The sequence below is a fragment of the Xenopus tropicalis genome, chromosome 2 (genome assembly GCF_000004195.4).
Source record: "Xenopus tropicalis strain Nigerian chromosome 2, UCB_Xtro_10.0, whole genome shotgun sequence".
NCBI lineage: Eukaryota > Metazoa > Chordata > Amphibia > Anura > Pipidae > Xenopus > Xenopus tropicalis.
The window spans coordinates 117,748,201-117,775,005 of record NC_030678.2 but is presented as its reverse complement, the minus strand read 5'-3'; the positions used below and the strand labels follow the sequence as shown (position 1 = coordinate 117,775,005).

The 26,805-nt window shown below is 35.8% G+C and overlaps 1 protein-coding gene across 1 annotated transcript in view; it reads left to right on the top strand.

Moving 5' to 3' along the window:
• The window catches only part of myo16 (myosin XVI), a 140,182-nt gene that overhangs the window by 44,852 nt on the left and 68,525 nt on the right, over positions 1-26,805 (top strand). Inside the window, exons 10-18 of the mRNA XM_031897042.1 lie at positions 567-714; positions 2,140-2,250; positions 8,160-8,225; positions 9,649-9,776; positions 13,798-13,903; positions 17,134-17,251; positions 19,819-19,966; positions 24,286-24,400; positions 26,052-26,169. Of these exons, the coding sequence (XP_031752902.1) occupies positions 567-714; positions 2,140-2,250; positions 8,160-8,225; positions 9,649-9,776; positions 13,798-13,903; positions 17,134-17,251; positions 19,819-19,966; positions 24,286-24,400; positions 26,052-26,169 (1,058 nt within the window). The remainder of the gene's footprint in view (positions 1-566; positions 715-2,139; positions 2,251-8,159; positions 8,226-9,648; positions 9,777-13,797; positions 13,904-17,133; positions 17,252-19,818; positions 19,967-24,285; positions 24,401-26,051; positions 26,170-26,805) is intronic.

The following is a 26,805-nucleotide window of genomic DNA, read 5'->3' as shown; positions in this document are numbered from 1 at the left end:
TGTTTGTTACAGTATACAAATATCTCTCAGGTCAATCGGGTGCATTCTAAATAATGACATTTTTGTTTTAGCGGCGGCGCGATTTCGCGCAAATCGCCGAAAAAGACTCGCGAGTCTTTTTCGGCGATTTCGGGAAATCGCGCTGCCGCGTGTGCCATCCCGCCGGCGACTTACATGTTCGCCGGCGGGATGGCGGGTCATGGCAACTTGGGGAGATTAGTCGCCCGCGAACAGGGAGTTTTGTCACGGGCGACTAATCTCCCCCGTGTGCCAGAGCCCTAAGATGTATGGAAGCCAAATCTTGCATATCCACTGATTTTTTCCATTATCTGTACACATAATTAACAAACCTTTTGTTTGCCTCTGTCCTTGTCTTGATTGCACAAATATTACTGTTTACTTTGTTCTCTTTTAGAATCAAACTAAATATCTCTAATGTAAATATTTTGAACTGTAAAAATCCCCATAAAACAGAATCCTATTTTTTCTTTCCTACTAAGATTAATGGTGTTTTTTTAATAATTAGGGTTACTTGCTGTTCCCTTTCTATTGCTGTTTTTTTACAGACGTCCTTTGGCTTTACCAATTTCAAAACAGGATAGTTTTCTGGAAAAAGACACAATGTTCAAAGATTCGGGGAAAACACTGAGCAAGATCCCACAAGAAACTGCATCAGAAAAAATAACAATCAGTAGCACCACTAAACTAGAGCAGGTATGGTGACAAAGGGAATTACGGCTTTAAAGGGGTTGTTCACCTTTGCGTTAACCTTTTGTATGATGTAGAGAGTAATATTCTGAGAAAATTTGTTATTGGTCTTAATTTCTTATTATTTATTTAATTTTTGTTCAGCAGCTCAGTTTCAACAGCTATTTGCATGCTAGGGTCCAAATTACCTTAGCAACCAGGGAGTGATTCAAAAGAGAGACTGATTTATTTATAGGAGAGGACCTGAATAGAAAAATATTTTGAAGTGACAATAACAGTAAAACTTTAGATTCAAAGAGCAATCATTTTTGGCTGCAAAGAGCTAGAAGAAGAAGGCAAATAATTCAAAAACAACAAATAAATAATGAAGACCAGTTAAAAAGTTGCTTAGAGTAGGCCCATTATATAACATACTAAAAGTTAAGTTAAAGTCAAACCACCCCTTTAATATAGCAAATAGAATAGGGATACAGAAAAAAATCTGAAAATGGGAGCTCCCCATCTTGCAAAGTCAGTGCAATACTCACATGCTCAGTGGGCTCTGGGCAGCTGTTGAGAAGCTAGACTTAGGGGTTGTTGCAAATTATCAAGCAGACAATGAGGTTGGCCTGTCATATAAGCTGATGTTACAGGACTGATTATTACATTTCAACGTTAACTGGTTTCAGAGCTGTTATGTAATGTGAATCTGAATAAATTACTAATCTACCGTATTTATTTTCCGACATTTATTTTCCATATATACAGTATATTGTGAGTCAGTCCCTAAGCTCAGGTAAGTGACAGCAACATAGAGCATGTGCAATAAATCAGCAGAAAAGAATATGTGGAGATACTGCAGCATCTTCAGAGGCACAGATCTTCTCTGTTAAAGGGCTGTGGTTGCCTTGGGCTGGTACAGAAGCCAAAAAATAATGTACAGCATTTCTAGCCTACTTTTTTGATTAAGCCTTAGTTTTCCTTTAAAGTAATCTAGCACTGACAGCCCCATGCAGTAGGTTCCCTAAAATCCACAAAAAAATAACATGTCAACTTATGACAAAGTGCAGGTAAGTTGTGTGTAAAAAAGCCAACCGTAACTTTGGTATTGGTAGAACTCACTGCAATTATTTTAGCTAGATGCTGGTGTCAAAAAATAGTCTATCATGTGGATAGATGATAGATGTTTTTGGATAGTATAACATTTTTACTTTTTGATATATGCTGCCACAAAACAGGAAATCAGAGAGCTTCAAAAAGTAAAAGGGTTAAATGTAAATAGAGAATGAATTTTACTAAGCTGTCATGAGCAAATGATTATCAATAAGGGATACCCAATCGCTAAGACTACTACTAAACCTTACATACATAACATGCTAATAATGATATTGCTAATACTGCACATCTTTGCTTATGATGAAACACATAATCTTCATTCTTTCTTGTTTGTAGATTAAATTAATGCCTCCAGCCCCAAATGATGACTTGGCAACGCTGAGTGAGCTCACAGACAGCAGTCTGTTGTATGAAATTCAAAAGAGGTTCAACAATAATCAAATATATGTAAGTCATTCAGGAAGTATATGTTCTACATAAATTCAGTGGTTAGATTTTGCAAAATGGAATTTGAAGTTCTGCAACAACCAGTTGCACAACAAACCAATTATGAACAGCTTTAAAATAAAAGAGAAAAAAACGTAGAATTATACTGTACCAATAGTGTACCAAGCCTTCTGTTCCTGGAGGCAAGGGGAAACAAACGGGATGAACTTCCAATCAAAATTGGTCTTCCAAAGTAAATCCCATTTTTAGTCAGAAGAGCTGACTATTTATCACAGGTTGCAGGGGCATCAGGTAACTGGACACCCCCCTCCCTTAGGAATGCAAGAGGGTTTTTTATGACCTCCTGTGAGGATGGACTGGACCAAGAATATAATGACCATAAATCCTTAGGGGAACATAATAAGGAGATCATATTATATTCATTGGCTATGATTTCTCCTCTTGATAAAGAGATAAAAATCATGCTGTGTGACTGGCCCCAGCCCATATATTTCTATTTGACAAACCGAGTACCCAACACCAGTCATGTTTGGGCTTGTTTGAGAGGCCATATCAAATTAAATAACTAATTAAATCTATTCCCAGTTTTTAATATTGCTGGTGTAACTGGTATGGCTTTTAGGGTGATAAATGTGTGTAAGCTTATTGTACAGCGCTGCGGAATATGTTGACGCTTTATAAATAAATGTTAATAATAAATGTTAATAATAAACTTATGTTAAAATGTGACCTCCTCATCACCTATGAGAGGTCCTCATGTAAATTCTAATGTGGCTTTCGCCACATAGCATGGCTCTTATCATTATGTTAACAGCTAGTTCTTAGATCAGGGCATCAAAGGTCATGAGACCTTTACATGTCGATGATTCCAGACCCTAGTGCAGAGAGTTCTGATAGGTATCTGTTTTCTGGTTCTGGCAGAATGATTTTTAACACCTTGGTCTGCTTTATTAATGCTTACTGACCTGTATGATAAGAACAAAATTTTGTGGATATGCCCCTACATGATGGAGGGACACTGTGATGGTTTGACAACAGGCATTAAGTACATGGTACTCTATGCATGGGCCCTAAAGGTACCTATAGCCACATTAAACAAGACCTACACAGTGTACAGCATTTTAAGGCCTAATGCTAGTGAGCTTTAACAACTTATAGGGCAGAATGGTGTTCAACTGCTCAGTTCAGTCAAAGGCCTTCTGCTAAATTACACATCTTTATTCTTTGATTAAAAAAATGAACTCACAAAAGATTTAATTTAATTGAAACTTACTGGATATTTTTATTTAAAACAACTGGATAAAATAATGTAATTTTTGAGAAGCAATTGGGTTGTACTATTTATTTCAGCTGGTAATAGAGTGTAATGTGTTCCATTAATCTATTTAAAGTTTGCTCTGTAAGTATTGTACTTATCCAGTGTTTCCTCCATTCAGTATGAGGCATTTTTCGCTGCTGTTTCTCCCTTACCCTTGCTTGTCTTTTAGTGTTGTCTGTCTTAGCTTATCCGTATTGTCTGTCTCAGCGTATCCCTTTCTCAGTGCCTTAGTTCAATCTTCTAAATCCTGTGCATCTGCCTGGCTAAACTCCAGGAAGACTATTTAAGGCAGAGTTTCCTAAGGGTGGTACCAATCCTAAGGGTTCCATTTATAGTAGAAAATGATGTGGTCATCTGGACTGCACAAGCCTGACAAATAAATACATCATTGGGCTCAAAGAAGGCTTATATACTAAGGGGCTGATTTACTAACCCACGAACGGGTCGAAATGAGTCCGATTGCGTTTTTTTCGTAAAGATCGGTATTTTGCGATTTTTTCGTATTTTTTGCGATTTTTTCAGCGTCTTTACGAATTTTTCGTTACCAATACGATTTTTGCGTAAAAACGCGAGTTTTTCGTAGCCATTCCGAAAGTTGCGTAAAATCTTGCGATTTTTCGTAGCGTTAAAACTTACGCGAAAAGTTGCGCCTTTTTCGTAGCGTTATAACTTAAAAGGTGCGAAGTTTCGCGTAAGTTTTAACGCCATGAAAAAAGCGCAACTTTTTGCGCAAGTTTTAACGCTACGGAAAAATCGCAAGATTTTACGCAACTTTCGGAATGGCTACGAAAAACTCGCGTTTTTACGCAAAAATCGTATTGGTAACGAAAAATTCGTAAAGACAACGAAAAAATCGCAAAACATACGAAAAAGTCGCAAAATGTTCGTTTTCAAGTCGGAACTTTTCCAATTCGGGTCGGATTTGTGGGTTAGTAAATCAGCCCCTAAATGATTGCTGATTCATCTTGTATTTTATCCACAATGCAATATTATTTTTTAGAATTAAATTTTGACCTCTGTCTGTTTATTGAATTATGCTGTCTGTCACCTGTCTTCAACTTTGCCTGGACCTTGGACTACATATATTTGCTGCCTGCCCAGACCCTTTCTAGGTTATTAAATGATGCTTACCTTTGCCTCAGTGCTTCATTTGGATTCTGGTTTATGCTTCTTGCCTTTCACTAATGCCACTATGTTCACTCAGCCCTGGTCCCTGAGCTCCCTTGTGTGACCTGCAAAGTGCATTTAATACAAGTGGAGGTTTATGTGGAGGCAGCAAGTAGGAGGCCGCTGGGGTTAGAATAAAGTAACACACTGCACCTACTTTTCATAAATAAGCCCTACTATGTACATATTTGTAAAATATGGGTTGAATATGGCTGATGCATACTGAAATTCAGCTTAACAGCAGTATGTTTTAGATAATGTACAGTAAATTAACAGTATTATAAAATAAATAGTGCGTTATTGAATTATGTGAAAACAAGAATGTTTTTTATTATTATAATTATCTGTAAAACGTAAACATATTTTACAAATGTGTAAAAATGTAGCAGTACTGTAACACTTTCCTGTCAGTAAAGTGTTAATGAATTGACACATTTATTAAAGTTGTGCTATGCTATAACACCTATGCAAGACCATAGGCGACTTGGACAATTATTACTAGAAAGAGTCATCCAGCATAGAGAATGAACTGTTACCTGTAAACAGTATATCATAAGCTGTATGCATTTGTACTTTACACTGCTGGTACCAGAACATTTCTGGATCTTATCATAACTTGATCAGATTCGGTAACATTTATATTTTGGGGAAGAATAACTAAAACTGTTCCCTTTCTTTCTAGAATGACTTGCACTGCTAGCTATTTTACACTCCCTTGCCAGTGGCTCATTATAACAATTGTACAGTATTCATAAATCACTGTCAGTCCACATTTTCTACACTGCTAACACAGATGATGAACCTGCTTACAACTACAGTTTTAAACGTGCACCTAATTTCTCTGTTCAAGGGTAGCTTGGCACAAGGCATTATTTCCCAGCTGCCAAGAAAACCCTTACAAATGGATCATTTGACTCATTCTGAGCCAGGACCACCATACTTGAATACTGGAACACAGTATAACCAGAATATAACAGAGCCATCTGTTATATTTACCTGCATATTATGAATTGGTTGAATTAAGAAACTGCTGTGCAAGATACTGTGACTAGCGACTGGATAAATTACACAGTGTAAGAGTGACAAGAACAAGAGCATGTGTGAAGTATCCATAAGTAAGAAGGCTAGCTGGCATGAACATGACAATTTGGAGGCTTTGGTGAGCTGATGAATGTATGTGTCTGTCTTGTGCTTATATTTATTACAAATATTCAAAAGTTATCTTGCTGATTTTTTTTTCTCTCTGTCCCAGGTAATGGAATATAACACTGCTGCTGATAGCTGAAGACACCTTTGTTGAAGCCATGGGATACATTGTTATTATTATTAGTATTATAATTATTATTATTCTGATGTGCTAAAACTTATTTTGTGTACTTTTCCTATGTAGACAAACCTTCCTTTATTCATTGTATTCATATATGTGTGAATCTAATTTTAGCTGCTTTCTTTATAGGGCTGCTGATTTGTTATGCACTTGGCATGCAACTCTCAAGACATCGTAGTAATGATGTCCTAATGGAAACACAGAAGGCTGAAAGAGGGGACATCACTCAATGCATACTGCAGTTTCAAACCATGCCTAAACAGCAAAACCTTGACTCAATAATTTATTATTTCAGTCAGCAGCAATAGAATATCTTTCACAAGAAACAGAAACTGACACTGAGAATGGAGAGCAATATTATTTATTCACATTTTTTAGACACATTTATTAAAAATGTAATTATACAAATTTCAACAGAACTACTAAATAAAATGTGTAATCTGTAAAAGACACATTTACTGATTGGTGCACACATACTGTCTCATAGGGGCTGATTTACTTACCCACGAACGGGTCGAATGGAGTCCGATTGCGTTTTTTTCGTAATGATCGGTACTTTGCGACTTTTTCGTATGTTTTGCGATTTTTTCGGATTCTTTACGAATTTTTCGGATCCAATACGATTTTTGCGTAAAAACGCGAGTTTTCCTATCCTTTCCGAAAGTTGCGTAAAAAGTTGCGCATTTTGCGTAGCGTTAAAACTTACGCGAAAAATGCGCAACTTTTCGCGTAAGTTTTAACGCTACGCAAAATGCGCAACTTTTTACGCAACTTTCGTAATGGATACGAAAAACTCGCGTTTTTACGCAAAAATCGTATTGGTAACGAAAAATTCGTACAGAATCCGAAAAAATCGCAAAACATACGAAAAAGTCGCAAAATGTTCGTTTTCAAGTCGGAACTTTTCCAATTCGGGTCGGATTCGTGGGTTAGTAAATCAGCCCCATAGTGTAGATAAATAAATTGTAGTTGTTCAGGACTGAAGCCTTTATTTTGGCAAGTAAAGGACAGGTTATGTTATGCATGGCAATAACAAAAATGTTTTGAGAAACACTGTAGAACATTTCCACTTTTCATACTCCTGTATATAAGATTGATTACAACACATTTTACCAAATATTTATATTTTTTCAAAACAAGGTGAAAGTCTAATGAAATTAATTGTAATGAAGTCTTGGCTTTGTAAATGTATTGGCTAGAAGAGGACTGTGTAACGGTTACATCCAGGTGGTCTGGTGCTACTTTATCTACTAAAGGGGCTTGAAAGGCCAAGAAGATAATCCATCGAGGATTATACTTGGAGTTTATTAAAACTGTTAATCAATGCATTCCAGTGTTTTTCTTTTCAAGCTTTTTATGCTGGTTTTCGCACTAGTATGGTTGCACGTGCCTTTTCAGTTTGTGGGTGTAACCGTATGTCAGCTTTTGAATATGATTTATTGCAAGTATTGCAGTATATTCAATTAATTTTTCTCTCTCATACATCAGTGCCCCAGTCTGATTAATCCACAATGAGTTAAAGATTACAGTTATGGGCTATTTACTTCTAGCAAGCATGCCTTTGTGTGTTGCTTTTGTCATGTCAAGTTATTATACAGTAAGTTATATCAAGTTATTTTATAATGTTTATAAGCAATTCTGTTCAATTGTTAAATAAAAGCTGTGACCATTTTCATCCATTACTGGAGTGGTTTTTTGTGGACGCATGGCGCTGCTAAAGCCAACACCATTAACTTTTTTGCATGTAGGAGACTTGCCCTACCTTGCCCTCTTGCCCTCCTTGCCCTATAGCAGGGGATATCTGTTGTAGAGTAGATACATATATTATATAACAGCCTCATAGGGTCAATAATAGTCAATAAAAGCCAAGAATGCCTAGTCATTGATAATCAGATTCTTTAGCATACTGGTGTGGTTAGGGACTTTTCTTTCCATTGATCGTAGATGTCAACTTGATGTTAACCTGCAATAAAACTGCCTTTTTTCAAGAGTTCTGCAAAAAGCTTGCTAACATATTTATATAGTTGAAAATATTTTTCACATTGAAAATATAAATATTATACACTGTGCTTATATGGTTTATTTATTTACTTTTAGACTTACATTGGAAATATTCTTCTGCTTGTTAATCCATACAAGAACCTGCCTATATACTCAGCCCTGGTAAGATATTCTGGACTTTTATTGTATTTATTTTCATCAGAAGAAAATGGAAATACATGTCACAGGACTGTATGTGTGGCCTAGGTTTGATTCTTGATAAGCTAATGAGAAGCTTATTGTAGCCATGGACACTTAATTTAGTTCTGGGCACTGGGCAAGATGGGGTTGGAGGTCTTCTTGGACAAACATAATGTCCAGAGCTACAGTAATATCCATGACTACAGTTAGCTTAATGTGTCTAAGTCTGTGTGTGTATATAAATAGATAAGGTATATACCTTACCCTTTCAGTATGTGAACCCTTCATTCTGGAGTTATATGTAGTAATCATACACAAAAACAACAAATAATTTATTTTAATAAAACACATTTCATTAGACATAAACATGAACATGGTAAAAACATTGACATACAATCGGCATATAATAGGCACCCTTTAATCCTTTTAATCCTTTCAGGGCAAACTTTAATTTCATTCTTCATTGCACAATGCAGTCCTTTGAACATTTTGTATTCTTTCAATTTAGTGGCCTGGTGAACTTCTAGTTTACTTGAGTGAAAACTACACAAGTAACATTTTTTTTAATAATATTATGAAAAATATGTAATTTCTTTAGGTATTTAGAGTCACAAATTTGTTACACGTACATGAACTACATTTCTACCTAATTTACCAATATGAAATATGTATAGTTTTATGAAGGTTGCATGCTTATGTGTACACATGATATTGTGTTGTATGTATGCACATGTATGTGCCACCACTTCTCCAAGTAGGTAAGTATGTATGTTAGTGTAAAAGAATATATATGTTAATATTTGTGTTGCTCCAGACACAGGTGACCTGTATATGTATGTACGTATATTTTTATTTCTATAGCACTACTTATGTACGCAGCACTGAACAGCAAAACTATAAATGAATAAACAGGGGGTCATTACAATAACAGATCAATAAATACATAGTAAAATAATGAATACAAATAAATAAAAAGTACAATTGCATTGAAGATTCCACAGAGCTAAGTGACAAGAGACAAATAGAAGGAGGTCCCTGCCCCGTAGAGCTGGGCTAAAAGGGTTAAATCCAAAGCAAAGTGGAAAGTAAATAACATTTAGTGCAATAATAAAGATTCTGTAAAGTTTGCTTAACAAAGTTTTGAATAAATATAGGGAATACAGTATTGTACCCCCTTTTAAAATAAAGAGGTATTAAAAGAGGTTTCATGACCATAAAAAGGTCATGGAACCTTTATATTATATTAGTTTTTGACACATGTCATATGACACATGTTACATGACTAATCGCCAAGTATAATTGATGACATCACTATGCACCTTTTATAGGGATACACATACACCGTTAAAATGGCTATGGATAATAGAAGTTAAAAATAACTCCGTTTATGTTGCTTTCTTTTCAGGTTACCCAATTATACAACAATAACTCTGGAAGATTATGTTCCTCTCTTCCCCCACACATTTTTGCTTGTTCTGAGAGAGCTTACCATATGCTTTTCCAAGAGAGACGATCCCAGTGTTTTATCTTAAGGTACAGACTGTCTAGCATTTACATAATTAATTTCTTTGTGGTCCAAGATTGCCTCTGTAATTTCACACAAAATCCCTTGAAGCAATTACGAAAATGATTTTTTCAGCATGGAATATAAAATGAGTAACAAAACATTTTTAGAATTTGGCTGCAGGCATATATGATGACTTATTACATGAATTTTTTTTAATTTCAAAAGACTTCTGTTTTTGTTGTCTTATTGTAAGAATAAGCCTTACCCACGTTTCAGTAAACTTCCTTTATAATAGCAGATTTTATTTTGTGACTACAATATATATTTGATTTCTACATTTAGGGACATATGCATATGTATTACAATGTGTAAGCCAACATCACTGGTGATGTTGCTCATAGCAACCAATCAGCAATTAGAATTTAATTCTAATTCTGTGTTACCAGCAAGTTAGAAAACACAAGCAAAGATCTGATTGCTTGCTATGGGCAACATCACTAGTGATGTTGGCTTACACATTCTAATATATATGTCCCTTACTGTTAAGGGCCCAAATGTGCTAACCAGTTACCATGTGGGTTTATGCTCAGAAGAGTGGGGACATCCCAGATACACTATAACAGATATGCTATACTGGTATAAGTCAGGTGGATCTTAGGGAATACTTGAAAGAAGTGAGGCAGAGTTTTAAGGACTAAAAAAATAATTTCAAAGATTCAGATGATGATCTGAAAAGTCCTGGGTCTGTTCGTGGGAGGAAGGAAAATGAAACTGTATAAACTATTTATTTAAATTATTAATAACAGAACTGTACACATGTAAATAATAGCAGTTAATAAGCAATTAGACAAAGGCGCCCAATCCAAATTTTCTGTCCTGTCCGATGGAGACAACCAATATCCAAGGCTTTAGCTGATATCGATCACCTCGTCTCGCACCATAAACGCACCGATTATCAGACCAGTTTTTGTATGATAATATTGGTGTCTGTCTGTCTATCTGTCTACCCTCATCTGAGAGATAAAACATTGAGAGAAAGAACGCACAAGCAATGTATAATTGGTCTCTGCATTTGCATTATGTTTTTATTAGATACTGTAAATGAACAAACAGAGTCTCCAGCAAACCATGTGTTCTTAAATTCTAAATGTGTATTGCTTTCAGCAAATGATTGCTCTGGTTATACTTTAAATACAGAAAGGTCACATTGCCAACTCCATAAGCATTCCAAATTCATTAGCCACACTTTGATCTATTGCAAAAATGAAATTGAGTCACTTAGCTACAAATCCCCACTACAATTATCTTTCTTTAGTTAATTATCTTTGTTGCTCATGGAAGAATGAATTAGTATTCTAAATGGGCTCTGTTTTATTAATGGTATAGGACCCGTTATCCAGAAACCTATTATCCACAAATCTCTAAATTATGGGAAGGCCATCTCCCATAGACTCCATTGTAATCAAATAATTAGATTTTTTTTAAATTATTTCCTTTTTCTCTGTAATAAAAATAAAACAGTACCTTGTACTTGACTAGGATATAATTAATCCTTATTGGGGCAAACATTCGTATTGGGTTAATTCAATGTTTAAATTATTTTTTAGTAGACTTAAGGCATGGTGATCTAAATTACAGAAAGATCTTTAATCCGGAAAACCCCAGGTCCTAAGCATTATGGATAACAGGTCCCATACCTGTATTGTTCCTGTGGCATTTTCCAGCACTTTTCATTTGTGACATGCCATTATTGCTCTTTGAATTATGTTGTGTGCATTATTGTGATTATTTGTTGATTTTAATTTGTTTTTTATTATTGAAGGGTTATTTTTTTGTATCTATTTGAAGACATTATTATTATTATTATTATTATTATTGTTCTGAATGGGATGCATTTGCTTATGTATAATCAAGGAATTTGAATTTCTATTTTAACATATTATTGTTTCCTTTTTTTCTAAGGAAAGAATTTGTAAGCATTATTGTTGGACTAATTTTTGCTCTTTGAAGAATTTGTTATATTTTCTGGCTGGATTATTTTTTATTGTTTTCTTTAAATTGTTCACATTTTCAGAATTGTTGCAATACTGGGGTACTGTAATAATTGGAATATATTTTGTTTTGTTTTGCTTGTTTTTTTCCCCATTTCCAGTATTTTATTGTGATATTTTTTCTTCATTTTTTCTGTAAATTTTTAAAATTTTTGATTTATATTTGTTAGGTAAAACTCCCAATTTCTCTTTTAAAGGAGAAGGAAAGCATCAATCAATGGGGGGTGGGTGCCATATATTAGCCACCCCCCCCAGTGATTGTAACTGCTTACCTGATACTGGCCAGTGTTTCTCTTAGCAAAAAACACACCATTCCCGGGTACTTCTACACAAGCAGCAATCCTCTTTTCCCAATCTTTTCTTCAAAATACCGGGGCCAACACACATAAAGCTGACTTTTTTGTTAAAGCTTGGCTTTTCACCAGCAAACAAAGAAGAAGGAAGAAGAGGATTGATCACACAGAAGTACCCCAGGCCAGTTCAGTTTTCTGCTAAATAGGGCTTTGGCCTGTGATATCAGGTAGGCTATTACAATCAGTGGGGGGGGGGGGGGGAGGGTAACATTTAGCACCCCCTAACGATTTAAGTTTTTCTTCTCCTTAAAGTATTTCTTATTCATTTTTAAAAATTGATTTTTTTTTATTGCTTTTCTATTTTGTAACAACTTTAAATGCACTAATTTATCCCTTGATTATTTTATATCTTGATTTTTTAATTGTTTTTAATAATTTCTTTAGCTCTTTGAATTAGCTCATATTTAGTCATCTAAATTTGTTGCATTTAATTCCTTTTCTGAAGGACGTTTCATGTTTTACTTTCGGTTAAGATATTTTTTGAATATGCACGCATGTATATTTTATTTAAAGATCACGTTATTTTTTTATGATTTTTATAGAGAAAATTTAAAATAACACATGCAAACTCCATGATAAAATGTATGCCTTGCATTTTAGTTTTTCCCCTATCATTATATCAAGGGTTTTCCATGTGTCATTTTATAAACTGACAGTTGATTTATTTCATTATTTTTAGGCATTATTAATGAGGTATTAGCCTTCACTCTATTGTGCTTCATTAAAGGAACAGTAACACTAAAAAATAAAAATGTTTTAAAATAATTAAAATATAACGTACTGTTGCCCTGCACTGGTAAAAGTTGTGTGGTTGCTTCAGAAAGACTACTATAGTTAATAGAAATAGCTGCTGTGTAGCCACGGGGGCAGCCATTTAAATTGAAAAAAGGAGAAAAGGCACAGGTTACATAAGAAGATACCAGATAAGCTGTGTAGAATACAATGGGAATCTGTTACTTATCTGTTATCTGCTTAGTAACCTGTGCCTTTTCTCCTTTTTTAAATTTAAATGGCTGCCCCCATGAAGAAACCACACAACTTTTACCAGTGCAGAGCAATAGCATATAATATATTAATTATTTCTATACACTTTCATTTTTTGGTGTTACTGTTCCTTTAACAATATTTTATTGAGTTACTTACTACATGATGAGTCTGCTCCTGGAAAGGAGTTTTTATTGATGTTTTTAATAATGGAGGGGCTATGACATTTTGTGGGAGCAATGAGGTGGTGTCAAAGCATAGTTGATAGAACTTTCATTGTACAGTTCAAAAAGGTTTGTACTCCGATCTGCAGTTTTGCTCAGCTCTACTTACAATCTAAGATAGCTTGGAAAGGAATAAATAAACCATATATAATGTCTGAAATGCTATTCTTTACATATTTTATTTTCTAAATACAGCAGGAACTGAATGTGCATTTTATATAATTTTGGAGACTCACATAATAAGCATATTTCCTGGACTATCTTACAACTGAATTTTTTCCATTTTGATCTTCAATTTAAAAGACAACAGTATTTAGTCATCTTTGCACATGAGGAGTGCAGCAAACTACAGTTTATGCTTTTATATAATTATAAAAATTATTATAAAACTATGGTGGCCTTAATATTGATCTAGTTTATGATATTTCATTTTAGTGGAGAAAGTGGTTCTGGGAAGACAGAATCTTGTAAGCACATAGTTAAACATTTGGCCTTCAGGTGTGGATCCAGCAAAAATTCACTTTATTCAAAGATTAAACACGTAAGTTGCTGATATTTATTTAGAACACTAGCAAGCATTTTTGTTTTTTTCCATTAACATTTTACATTCAAACAAAAAGTTTATAATGCTTCCAGAAAATGGGTTACTGTACACTGTATCACTGTGCTATGTGTAGTTATAATGTAACTATAAGGTTTTACATTCTGTTATGGTGCACTAGTTAAGGGTCTGTTAATAAAGCACTGACATTGTAAAAGTTTGAATATGTTTATAAGGGTTTTCATGAATCCAAAACATAATATGCAGTAGTAGTGGTAACCTTTAAGCCAAAGAGACAGGCAATGAATAAAGGTTTAGAGTTACTAGTGATGCCTATTCAATTATGGCTGCTGCAGCAGTCAGTTGAGTGTTGTGCATGGGGCAATCTTACTCACTGGTAGACTGATGCTAATACGATCTTCCCCCTCCAAGTCCAATGCAGCAGCCATAGTTGAAGACATGTTACAGGCATGGGTGCTGCCTCAATTCATGTTTGTAATGGAGCCATCCATGGCCCCTGTCGCTGTTATTGGAAAAATGTCCAGACAGGAAATTACAATGAAAAGCAGACACGACACATGTAAATGCAATAAATCAATGCACCTAGACATTTCTCCTCTCTTCATCTCCTTTACTTCCATCATACCCTCATTTATATCATGAAGTCTTCGGTTCTAGCTGTAGTCTATAATTTAATTAGCAACTAAAAGGGTCTCTCAGCAGCTAAATCTTCTCCCAGTCATCCTAATCCTGTACCTCACTACAGTGATAACACAAATAAAGGGGTACATATGCTCATAAGAGGGAAAAGTTTTCATCAGATCTCACCCGTAGTGTAGTTGGGCCCAGGTGCTCATGCCCCAGACCTTCAGCTAGAGGGAGCCATCATGGATACATCACAAACATCAATAGGCAGGCACTCCGGGATTTCAATAGAAAGAATGGCAGAAGTTCATGAAAAGTGAAGTAAAATCACAGTATATTTATTAAACTAACACATGATACATAGGCTATAGCCTATGATTAAGTACCGCAGGGTACGAAACGCGTAAGGCTTGCTGTATCGTGTGTTAGTTTAATAAATATACTGTGATTTTACTTCACTTTTCGTGAACTTCTGCCATTCTTTCTATTGAAATCCCGGAGTGCCTGCCTATTGATGTTTGTGATGTATCCACACTACAGTGCACAGACTTCTCACACTGTCCCACTGCAGTATCCATAGGTTCTCACTAACCTACACCTGAACACTGTTCTCTAACTGGTGAACAATCTCCCCTTCAAGGTCAAGGGATGTCCTTGCTAACTATCCTAGCAGCCTCTGACCTCTGGCCAAGCTCTTTATGTGTCCCCTGTCCCCTAACTAAGCCTAGCAAGGTGCCGTTTCCCCCCATGGGCAGGCTTCAAGTCTGTCCTACTTATAGATGTTATCAGGCCATAGAGGAATTCCCTGGCTTCTGCTTCAACCCATACATGCAAGAGGGTTTCAATGAAGAGTGATTGACTCACTGTTGGTTGTTGGTGGCCCAGGTGCAGCAGCCCTGAGCTCATGGCAAGGGGAGTTTAGCAAGCATCTAATCTTTGTGAGTGCTTATGACACGAAACACGTCAAGCATGTTTTAACTAAGTTCAAATAAATGAGAAGTTTTACCTGATACTTGGATGGTCAATAGTCTAGTGATTGCGCACTCATAAAGATTGGATCCGTTAGGGAAAGTAAATATTATACCTTCTTGCATGTTTGTATCTCTCATATATTATTAAAGTTGACCTTTTTGGCTTAGACAAGCTTATGTTGTCATATCTGGCAGTTACTATTGGCCCAAATACTCAGACAGCCCTCTAACACACCGAAGCAGGCAGATCTCAAAGGAAATCAAAAGAATCCTTTTTAGAATGTAAAATGTTACAATAACATATCAGAGGTTTATAATAGTGATGAGCGAATCTGTCCAATTTCACTTTGCCGTTTCACAAAATGAACGCAACCGCAACTTGTTTGCCGCAACCACGAATGCAATTGATGCGATTGCGAATTTTTGACGAGACTGTGACTTTTTCTCCCTTGACAAATTTTTTGTCTCAGCAAATTTTTGCAGCAGTTTCGCAAAAAATTTGCCAATGGCGAAACGCATGCCCAAAACAATTCACTCATCACTAGTTTATAATAATGCAACATTGTAATACTACATTCTACTCTCTTCTGCACACATTTTTCATATGACCTAATGTGATACTGTAAATTGCCTTTGTTTTTTTTTTGCCATATCCTTACACTTTAATAAAAATCTCTAGAATCCCCAGCACATAGTAGTCTATGACTTTTGACTCTACCTAATAGAGGGCCCAAAGCAGCCTGCACACAGGGAAAGAGAAAGATTTCCTGGTTTGCACAGATTTTTGTGACAATTTTATGTGACATGTAACATAAAACATGATATTTATATAGTTTGCACAAGCATTGGTTTCCTTCAGCATCTAATGTTCATGAATAACTACATTTTGTAGGGGTGAATATTTTTAGTTATCTACAAAGGTAATGTAGAAAATGTACATAATAGGTTATTGCATAAGCATAAAATACTTTTATAGTAAAATGGGATCATGATAAAGTAGGTAAGAGTTAGGAAGGTAGAAGGGTAGTAAGAAGTTTATGGGCATTTTTTTTGGTACAGATCACAGGCACCAAGACTGGTACGAGCTAAAAAAGTACCACTACTTACTTGCAGTGTAGTAAGATAAGAACAGATAATGTACTGTTCAGTTCAAGGCAATGTGTCCCATCCCAAGAGGTAGTGCTACCTCTACAAATTTTGCAGTTGGGCTCCTGCTTATCAAGATTTATTAGAAAAGAGCAGTGCTGACAGCATTAGGTCACCATGCCAGTAAATCCTGGGGCCTCTTTCCTCTCACCCTCAAACGCTGTATGTATAATTGTGGATTGGCTACTTATTATATTGCAGAGGTGCAATTCACTATTTCTGCACTCCCTGCAGTTATACATCCGTGGCCTGTACTTGTAGTTTTTTTGCCCACGGTATCCCATCAGTGTGGTAATTTTAATATCACCCAAAGGTTGTTACAAATTTGTTAAGGGTTTAATATTGATTGGACAGGGTAGAAAAGTATAATATAAAATATAAACCAATTGCTTTTGGTACTTTTCTTTTGTTCAAAAAATGGTTCACAAGTGGGTTTCTGTTTTTTATTTATCTGTTTTGATATTGCAGGTAAACTGCATTTTAGAGGCTTTTGGACATGCCAGAACATCAATTAATAATTCTTCTAGCCGTTTCATAAATTTCCTTGAGCTACAATTTTGTGAAAAGAAACAAACTCTGTCAGGAGGTAAGATCAGGCACATAGATTGCCTTAACTGATTCTCAGATGTGGTTTACATTTTTCATTACATACAGTTAGCAAAAATGTTCTCTTTTAAGGCTAATTATTCTAATTTCTGTATGCATTATTCCTGAGATAACATTTTCAGGGCTGGATAAAAAGCTATCGTTTGTGCAATTATAAACGATAGGCAAGTCTTTATGATACTGCTGTTTCAGAAACATTGCAAATCATTATGCTGGTTTCATAGAAAGAGATATACAATTATCAACCACATGATGGCAGACAAATACATGTAATGTCATACACCGTCTATGATTGCAAATCCAAAAAACCTGTGGATAGCTTTTAATGCTTTTTTTTTAGCACACGTTATTATACATGAAAAATGTGGCACTGTATTAGATTAAACAATCTTTCCTAGGTTTTTTATATTTGGATTTTGAGAATACTACAGATTTGCACGGTGTCAATGCCAAAGGATTGAGCTAGTACTTGTCAACATTATGCACATGAATTATTTAATTGTGAACAATGCTAAAAAAAAGGCCTTGAGTGTTGTATTTTAGGATTAGTAACTTCATCAGAATACTTAAATAAGTATGTGCATCTTAAAAAGACAGAAAACTCATAGGAATCAATGACCATTTAATGATCTGCATCCTCTGTTTTCTCCTATGAACATGTCTTGTTGCATGCTGTTTTTAAAATATGGTGCAACAAAGTATGGAGAAGCAGAACAGCTCTGCACATAATGATTATTTATTTTAGTAAATATTAGTAGGAAGGTTAGAGGATCAATAAATATTTTATTCTGTTTAAGGGTTAATTGGGGCAATTCCTTGTGCCCTATGGCAAAGCAATTCTGTTCCTCGAGCAAACCTAAAATGCCAAAAAAATAATTTTTTGCAGGTGTCTATGCCTAAAAAAAACACTGTTAGTCGCTGAAAAATCAAATGGGTTAAATAAAAATAATAATTGTGTTTAAAAGACCATATTAAGACCCCTAGTTATATAGCCTTATATGACTTCATAAGGTTCATTTACAAAGGCAAGTGAATGTTCAAATACTGCTATGGTATGGCCCTATTGTATTTTATAAAGTAAATGTAACTATATTAGATGGAAATCAGTCCTTCACTAACTTTTTGTATGGAAACTATGCACAATTCTTTTGAATCCAAAGTTAAAAACTGTTCTTAACACTCCCTATTGTAAATAAGGACACATAAATATGGATCTACACACTATATATTAGTGTATTACCATTCCATATTTTCTTAATAATATCATATAAATAGGGTTTTTAGCAATTTAATGTTCTGATCCTCAAATTGTAAGTAATAACCCTTTAAGATGATCTGGTTAAATGAACACATTGCAGGGTTACAGAATGGTCTACAACTGAACTGTCCACGGTAAGCCATCACAAGCTAGAGTAAGCAATGGAACAAATAAAAAATACATGTTTCAAATTGCACATCATTAACAATATAACCACCAGTGGATAATCAATCAAGAAAGGTAATAAAGATAATATATCACTGAGCATTTTCTCTATCACCTTTATTCCAGCAGTGATGTGAGCAGCATAACCTGCCTTGGAGTTCTGAACCAATAAGAATACTCAGAGATTTCCACCTCTGAATTCCTACAGGTTCTACTAGAACCTGGTTCTTATAATACATAAAATATAACCCTCTGCAGTCACTCTAAAATCCCTAGTCTGTGTAAGAAGGAGGATAACATCACTATGAAATCACTATGCCTGGCCTGCAGAAACAAATAATAATAATATCGGCATTTACAAAAATAATTCCAAGGCTATGCAAATCTTTCTTTTTTATTGCAGGATATTCTCTATAACAGATCAAATATCCAGTGTCCAAGCACCACAGAAGCTCTATGTTCAAGACATTTATAAAAGCAAAATTTACACAGGGTGAATTAATCACTGGTGGGGGCTGTAATAGTCATTCAGGGAGGCATGGCTTGTGACAGGAAGATATATTATCAAATTTCAAAATGAAATAATACATTTGCTGAAGCATATACTGTATAGAATGCTCTTTTCAGATATTTTGTCATTCTTCTTTAAACTGGAGGCTTCAGGCCTGAAAATCATTGCCTTTATATATTTCAGTTTTCAAACCATAAACTGTACAATTGTATTTTTTAGTGAATGCTGCTTCTAGTACATAAAGCATTATGGTTTTGTGCTCTCCTCAGAGAATGTACCAACCGTAATTTCTGTAGGTAAATGAAAGTAGAACAGCTAGAACAGACTTCTGCACTATTTCACATTAACTCTATATTTCACCCTAAAATACATTTTGCCCAGGCAGCAGCTTCTTTCCTTGTCTTTGGTCTAGTGAATAATGGATTAATTACTGAAAGTATTGGACCATGTATAGAATTTTGGTTTTCAGCACTTTATAAAGGTTTTATGAAACCCTAACAAAATATTTTTTAGCAAAATAACTAGGTCAGCGTGGAGAAATAATAGTAGATGGTGTTAGGTATTATGATATGTATAGTTGTATAGTTTTTTATTGTATTCATTTTTATTCCAGCCAGAGTGTACACATATATGCTGGAGAAGTCCCGTCTCCTTAGTTACCCCCCAGGACAAAGCAATTTCCTTATTTTCTATTTTATGATGGATGGATTATCTGCTGAAGAAAAGTACAGCTTATACCTCAAGAGTTTATCTGCACATAGGTAACACAAAGCCCCTTACTATAAATGTAAATATATGTAAAATGCATTTATGTACATCTATACTGTAAAAAAAAAAAAGGGGGGGGGGGAGACTGTGTTTATCCACCGACATGGCTTTTGTGAGTTTTCTGCACCCTAATGTCAAATTCAGATGAACCACCTAATTTGTTTTTTAACCAAAGAGTATCTGATCAGCATTTCAAAATAGCTGCATGTCTTTCATGAAAAGCCAGAGTAGAAAAATAAGTCTCCTTTTTATTCATTGTTATGAATAAAAAGGACCAGTCGTTGTTTGTGATCAGTCCTGCTGGTAATAACATACTTTTGTGCTTATTTTCCATTTAGATATGTGTTAGGGCAGCTTCCTGATAACATCCATATTGCCATATAGTAAACTCCTTTATACTCAGGGGAAAAAACTATTGTCAGGCCCGGATTTGTGGTGAGGCCACAAAGGCCCGGGCCTAGGGCGGCACAAATTTAGGGGCAGCATGCCCATACAGAGCAATGGTAAGGCGCGAATGGGGGGCGGCATCGGGCCGCCTGGATTTGAAATCCAGCGCTGACTATAGTGCTCATTTATGTCTACAAGCATTGTTGGGCCCCCAGCTTAAAGGTGCAGCTTTAAGAGTTATAATGTTATTTTACAGTCTTTATTAATTTACATTTTTGTTGTTAAGTTGCTATAACTTCTACAACAAATATACTGTAGGTACCAAAACCTTATGCACCCCCGGGTGAAATAGTTTGCTTTTTCTTGGGCCAGTGCTCCAGCTATGAGAAAACTGCACTGACCAATGCAAAAGCGACCTAAGCTCTGTGCCGGCCACTGTTTCTTGGTGTTCTGCGTATGTATAGTAGTGTAGATGTGCTGGATTTTCTCTACTGTGCATGCATAAACAAGGATTTGCGCAAGGGATGGCTGGGACACTGGTAAGGTGGTAAGTAAATTGCTGGCGCGGTGCTTATGGAGGTTTTTCCGCAGGCTGGTGTAGTTTTCTCCTAACAGAAGCACCAACAAAAAATATACTAGGCTCCCCCCAGTGAAATACACTTTACATGTCTTATAATCATTGGGTAGTTATATGCAACTGAATGTGAGGAATTTTATAGGCCCACAATTGTTTGCGGTCGTAAAACTGTACTTTTGAAAAAAAAATGTTACATTTCTACCTGTAAAGAAAAATATGCAAATTGAAAATTACAGCTTTTGAGTTGATTTATGAAATGCCATAAGCATATGTTTATCAAAGACAAGCAGTTAGCTAGTTTTCTGTACAATGGTATTGATACCCAGTTATTTATTAAAATTTACATCTGATTGCTACTTCCCAAGTTCATTACACTATAGATTTTGTTTTAGCTGTAGCCCACTTGTGGTTTGTTCTTGTGGCACTACCTGCTGGAGCACTATTCTTGGCGCTACAGGAGTCCTGAGCCCCCGCTTACTATGGGGGTTTACAAGGGATTCTCCCTTAAAGTGGCGTGCCTCCACCCAGGGATGGTGTTGTGGAACTATAATCCACCCCCTGGGAACCTAATAGAGTTTTTATGCCCCTCTTGGGACCCACGTACTCCTGGCAGATGTACCCCACCCTGGGGTTATTCCTTACCAGCCGGTAGTGGTCCTCTGGGCTTGGCAGATACTCAGATACGCAGACACAATCTTGTATTTGAACTAGATGCACAGTTTATTTAGGCAGGGTCCTCTCCAGGAGTGGCAAACATATTATTGGTACACAGTGCAGGGCATATCTCCTTACTACTCATTGATACTCATTTTCTGTTGGACTACTTCACGGTACTCCCGCCACATGCTCCCCTCTAGGAGACCTTCCCGGTACTCTCGACAGGAGGCACCCCCTCTTGGAGCCCACCCCGGTACTCACGCTAGAAGCATCACCACAGGGACCCACACCGGTACTCACACGAAGCATCCTCAAATCTGAGATCCTGGACTAGTGGTGCCTTGGTACACCTTCCCTAGCCACTTGTGGCCCTGCACTCCAGCAGATGTAACGCTGGGAGGTCATAACCTCACTACCACTCCTGGAGGGGTCATGTCTGCCCATTCTAACCTATTTGTACTACATATTACTCCTAGAGCAATCTATTACTAAAACTTCTAACTAAGCTGTACCTGGGGTACTCATGCCTGGAGCAGTCCCCAAAATGTCTGCCACAGCACATGGCTGCTATCCCTTATATGGGCCTATGCACCACCCTGTGGCCATTACCCGAACTACAAGTGTACACCCTATTAACTATTGACAACCCAGTCATCCCAGTGTCCCTGTTACCCAGCACCACCCTGTGGCCTGTCCTAGGGGTTCCTGTCCTAAGGGCCCATTTTTGGTAAACCCCTACATAGCTATAGGCTGCTGTAGCTGCTAACTGTGTGCCATGGAGCTGTTTTAAAGGTATACTTCAGCATTGTACGAAGGAGCACAGTTATTTTTACATCAATACCATTTACCTAGGTAGCAACAATATGGTGTAATACCTAGTCTATGCTCTCTAGCCCCCGGCACTTGTCATTGCACGGGGGAGGGTACAGGGGCGAGCTGGCCAGCTGGGTTGCCTAGGGCACCCAGTCAGCTTGGCCTTCCTCTGGGTGTGGAAACCCATTATCCAGAAAGTTCTGGAATTCAGGAATGTCATCTCCCATATACTCTATTTTAATCAAATAATTCACATTTTTAAAAATGATTTTATTTTTATTTGTAGTAATAATAAAACAGTACCTTGTACTTGATCCCAACTAAGATATAAGTAATCCTTATGAAAGGCAAAACAATCCTATTTAATGTTTAAATTATTTTTAGAAGATTTAAGGTATGGAGATCCAAATTACAAGAAGACCCCTTATCCAGAAAAGCCCAGGTCCAGAGCATTATGGATAACAGGTCTCATACCTGTAGATCATTTCTTGTTAAAGTTCATAAATTATATTATTTGCATATTAATCACTCTATTTTGGTAGCACTATGTTAGCTGTCTGTTTCCATTGTTTGGTATTCTTTTCTCTAAATTAAAAATACATTGTGTGTTTTTATAGTGATTATATGGTTTGCAGCAAACTTGTACATGCTTTGTTTAATAAAATATATTTAGACATACTGTAACTAATGTCTTTTAAGGTAAACATTTACTGTGTCCTGTTAAGCCCTTAAAGAACATTAGAGTGTTTACTGTGCAATATCGTAGTCTTAGTAATGTTGACCGTGGGCCATTTAAGCAGATGGCCACAAATTTAGTGGAAAATTGTTAATAATTAGAACTGCACAAACTGGAACAAGAGAACTAATAGAAAACATCAGTTGCTGACAGTGGCAAATTTGCATTCATTTTCCCAATATAGTAGCATCAGGTCATCGCAACCCAAACAGAAGTTACTTATAATTCAGGGTCATATTATTAAAGGGGAAATACCGCAAAAGTCAAAAATTTTTATAAGCTTCATCTATGGACATAAGGAACTTCCTAAATGTAGTCAATTGAAAGAATTTTTAAGTTAATTCTTGGCTATCTCACTCTCAGCAGTCTGACTGAGTAAATAAATCAGAGTCATGACTAAATCAGAGTCAGATTATGATTAACGGTTAGGTCTAATACATGCTTTTGTGAGGCTCCACTTGCCTAGAAGATTTATTAGAGCTCACTGTCAAAATAACTTACTCTGACAGAAATAGTGTCTCTCTATATGCAGGATATATGCAGGATCAAATTTTTTTGATTTGTGTTTGTGCTGGAGTCAGTTATTTGAGTTAGCTCTAATACATCCAATAGGGAAATGGTATAATGGTATACTAAAGAGTAGGCAATTTATGCCTTTTGTATATGCTAAGGGTTTTCGGCCTGTCCGCTTAAACATTACTCATAAATGATATTTGACTCATAAGAGAAAATTAATAATAGTGATCATTAGAGATGCGCAATCTGTCCTGAAATTCATAAAATGGTGAAAATTCATGAAATAAGTCAATGGGTGTTTTTTTCTTTTTTTTTCCTGCAACTTTTATCCTGCAATGTACACTGGAGTCAATGGGTGTTTTTCGCTGTAACTTTTTTGCAAAATACATAGGAGTCAACATGCCTGGCTTAAATTTTGCTTATCACTAGTGAATATATGGAAAAAAGAGTAAACACTGAGCACTGAGTATAGAAAAGTATTTGCTATAACAGTTTGTAACTTTATTTTGTATTTAAAGTTTCAGTTACTAAATGTTTATATTTTCAATCCCTTTTTTATTATGAGACTAATAAATAACTATAACATACCGGTATTTGACAGCTACTTACTTTTTGTGATTGCACAGGTATCTGAACCAGAATGTACCAGAGGATACAATATCACTATCAGCAAGTACTCAGAATAGAGAGAAATTAGATAACTTGAAACAAGCCCTAATTGCTCTGGGATATAACAACCTTGTAAGTCATAAAAAACTTTGAGCATTTTTATTTAAGGTTAAGTTTCCTCTTTATTTTCTTACGACACTTTCCGTGTAAACAAGAACATTTCCCCCACTAAGCTTTTGTAACTGTCTAAAATAGTGTTGAGACTGAGATCTGTGCAAGCTGGGAGGCTTGATTGCATTGCTGGTGGGGTACAAAGGGGGCAACCCATTTCTGTTATTTACCCCGTTTTATACCCTAACCCTCAAAAAGAAAAAGTATATATATATATATATATATTTATAAGGCAAGATATTGCATGTAATTCTTATGGTTTTAACATAAAAATGTATTTACTGTAACAATTTTGGCAGACAAAATACTCCCACACTTCAAAATATTCTGAAAAGCTTTATTCACAACATCATAAGAAACCTTAAAGCCTATGTGCTAGGAAGGCATAAAGCATGCAAAGCTATTGAGTGTGTGGTTAGAAATGTTTTTTTATATTTATGATGTAGTGAATAAAGCCTTTCTATTTCGATGAATACTTTGAAGTACAGGATTATCTTGTCTGTATGGTTAAGGCCTTTATCACTGCAGCCTTTTCTTGCACTCAGATTGCAAATTTTTCACAATGCAAGGGACATCCTCCTTTTAATATTTGTAACTGAAAAATTTGTGCAGATATTTGTAATTCAAAATGTAATTTTGGTAGCAATTTTAAAGCCTGAAGTGATCTATTTGCACAATTATGCACAACTTTAATTATCATGTAAGCTATTTAAAGGACCAGTAAGGACAAATAAGTGGGTTTTATATGCATTTAATATAATGTACTTTTACCCTATATTGGTAAAAATAAAAATGCATGTTTGCCTTAGAAACACTACTATCGTTTGTATAAATAAGCTGCTGTGTTTCATGGGGGTAGCCATCCAAACTGAATAGGATTTAAAAGAATTAGACAACACCTATTATTATATAAGATTTCAAATTCATATTGTAATATAAAATCAGGGGTTCAATTCATCAACAAGTTAGGCAAGTGTCTAGTGTTTGTTGTTTCATCAAAGTACAAGTGCTAGAATCAACAGGGTTTGCGCAGTGTGTGTTTTTGGCACCTAAGGGCAATGTCACACAATTCTCCCCTATGCTTAAAAAATCTTCTAGTTAAGTCTGCACCGGAAGCATTGAATCTGCCTGGGTGCAGGCATACGCAGACATATCCACCAACCAATGCGAGACAGGCACAACTATAAGATTTTTTAAGTGTGGAGGCAGATCCGCTTATCCGCAGGCTGACAATCCACCCTGTGTGACCTTGCCCTTAGGTGCCAAAAACACACTGCACAAACCTTGTTGCTTGATGCTTGGAGTGTTATTTACCAAACAATTTCCCTTTGCTGTTATTCTAGTCATTTCTAAATCTAGATACACGTACAAATCTGAACATTTCCTGTACACTATAAATTTGCACACCCACACACGTACATACACACACCATCTATATAGAACATTCCTTAAATGTCACAGCTTGTTTACTTCTGTATTATATAACTATGAAAGAACATTTTAACCACTATCCATTTAATGTTCTTACATTTCAATTCTATATAATTAAAAATAAATGACAGATACATTTATTTACTTAACCCTGAATGAGTTCTGATCTTCTGTGCCATAGGAGATTGAGAACCTGTTTGTTATCCTCTCTGCTATTTTGCACATTGGAGATATACGGTTTACAGCCCTGACAGATGCTGAAACAGCTTTTGTATCTGACCTGCAGCTCATTGAGCAAGGTTAGTGGAACTTGCATTATTCCCTAGGTCCTCAAGGTTGTTAATGGGCTTTGAAAGATGTTTTTTAGTTAAAGTTTTCCCAGTTGGATCCAATAGAGGGAGCCCTCTCACTACTACATAGAAACTGTTTCTACTGAACAATTTTTGTTTATGTAATATGCCTTGTAAAAATAACACTACCTTTTCACCTGGCATACCTGGCATATATATCAATAGGATCAACATATTTATTTTTTTAATTTTTTAATTTGAAATTTGATTAATTTGCAACAAAAATGTAAGTACAAAATCAATGTCTCTTTTGTCACTCTATCAAATAATCTAATAGATAGTAGTAAGAGATAGGAATTCATTTCTGCTTCTTGAAGGGTTGAGTTTTAACTCAGTTATTAATTTTTACCTTATGCATTTTATACATTAAAGGAGAAGGAAAGGTAAAAACTAAGTAAGCTTTATCAGAAAGGTCTATTGTAAATACAGCCATAAGCACTCACAGAAACGCTGCACTGACTTCTCTGAAAAAAGATTTCTTGTGTCTGTTATTCCTGTGCCACAGAATGCTCAAGAATAGTGGGAGAATATTTAGCAAGGCATCAGAGAGTTAAATAATATGTTGGAGGGCCCATAGCTTGATAT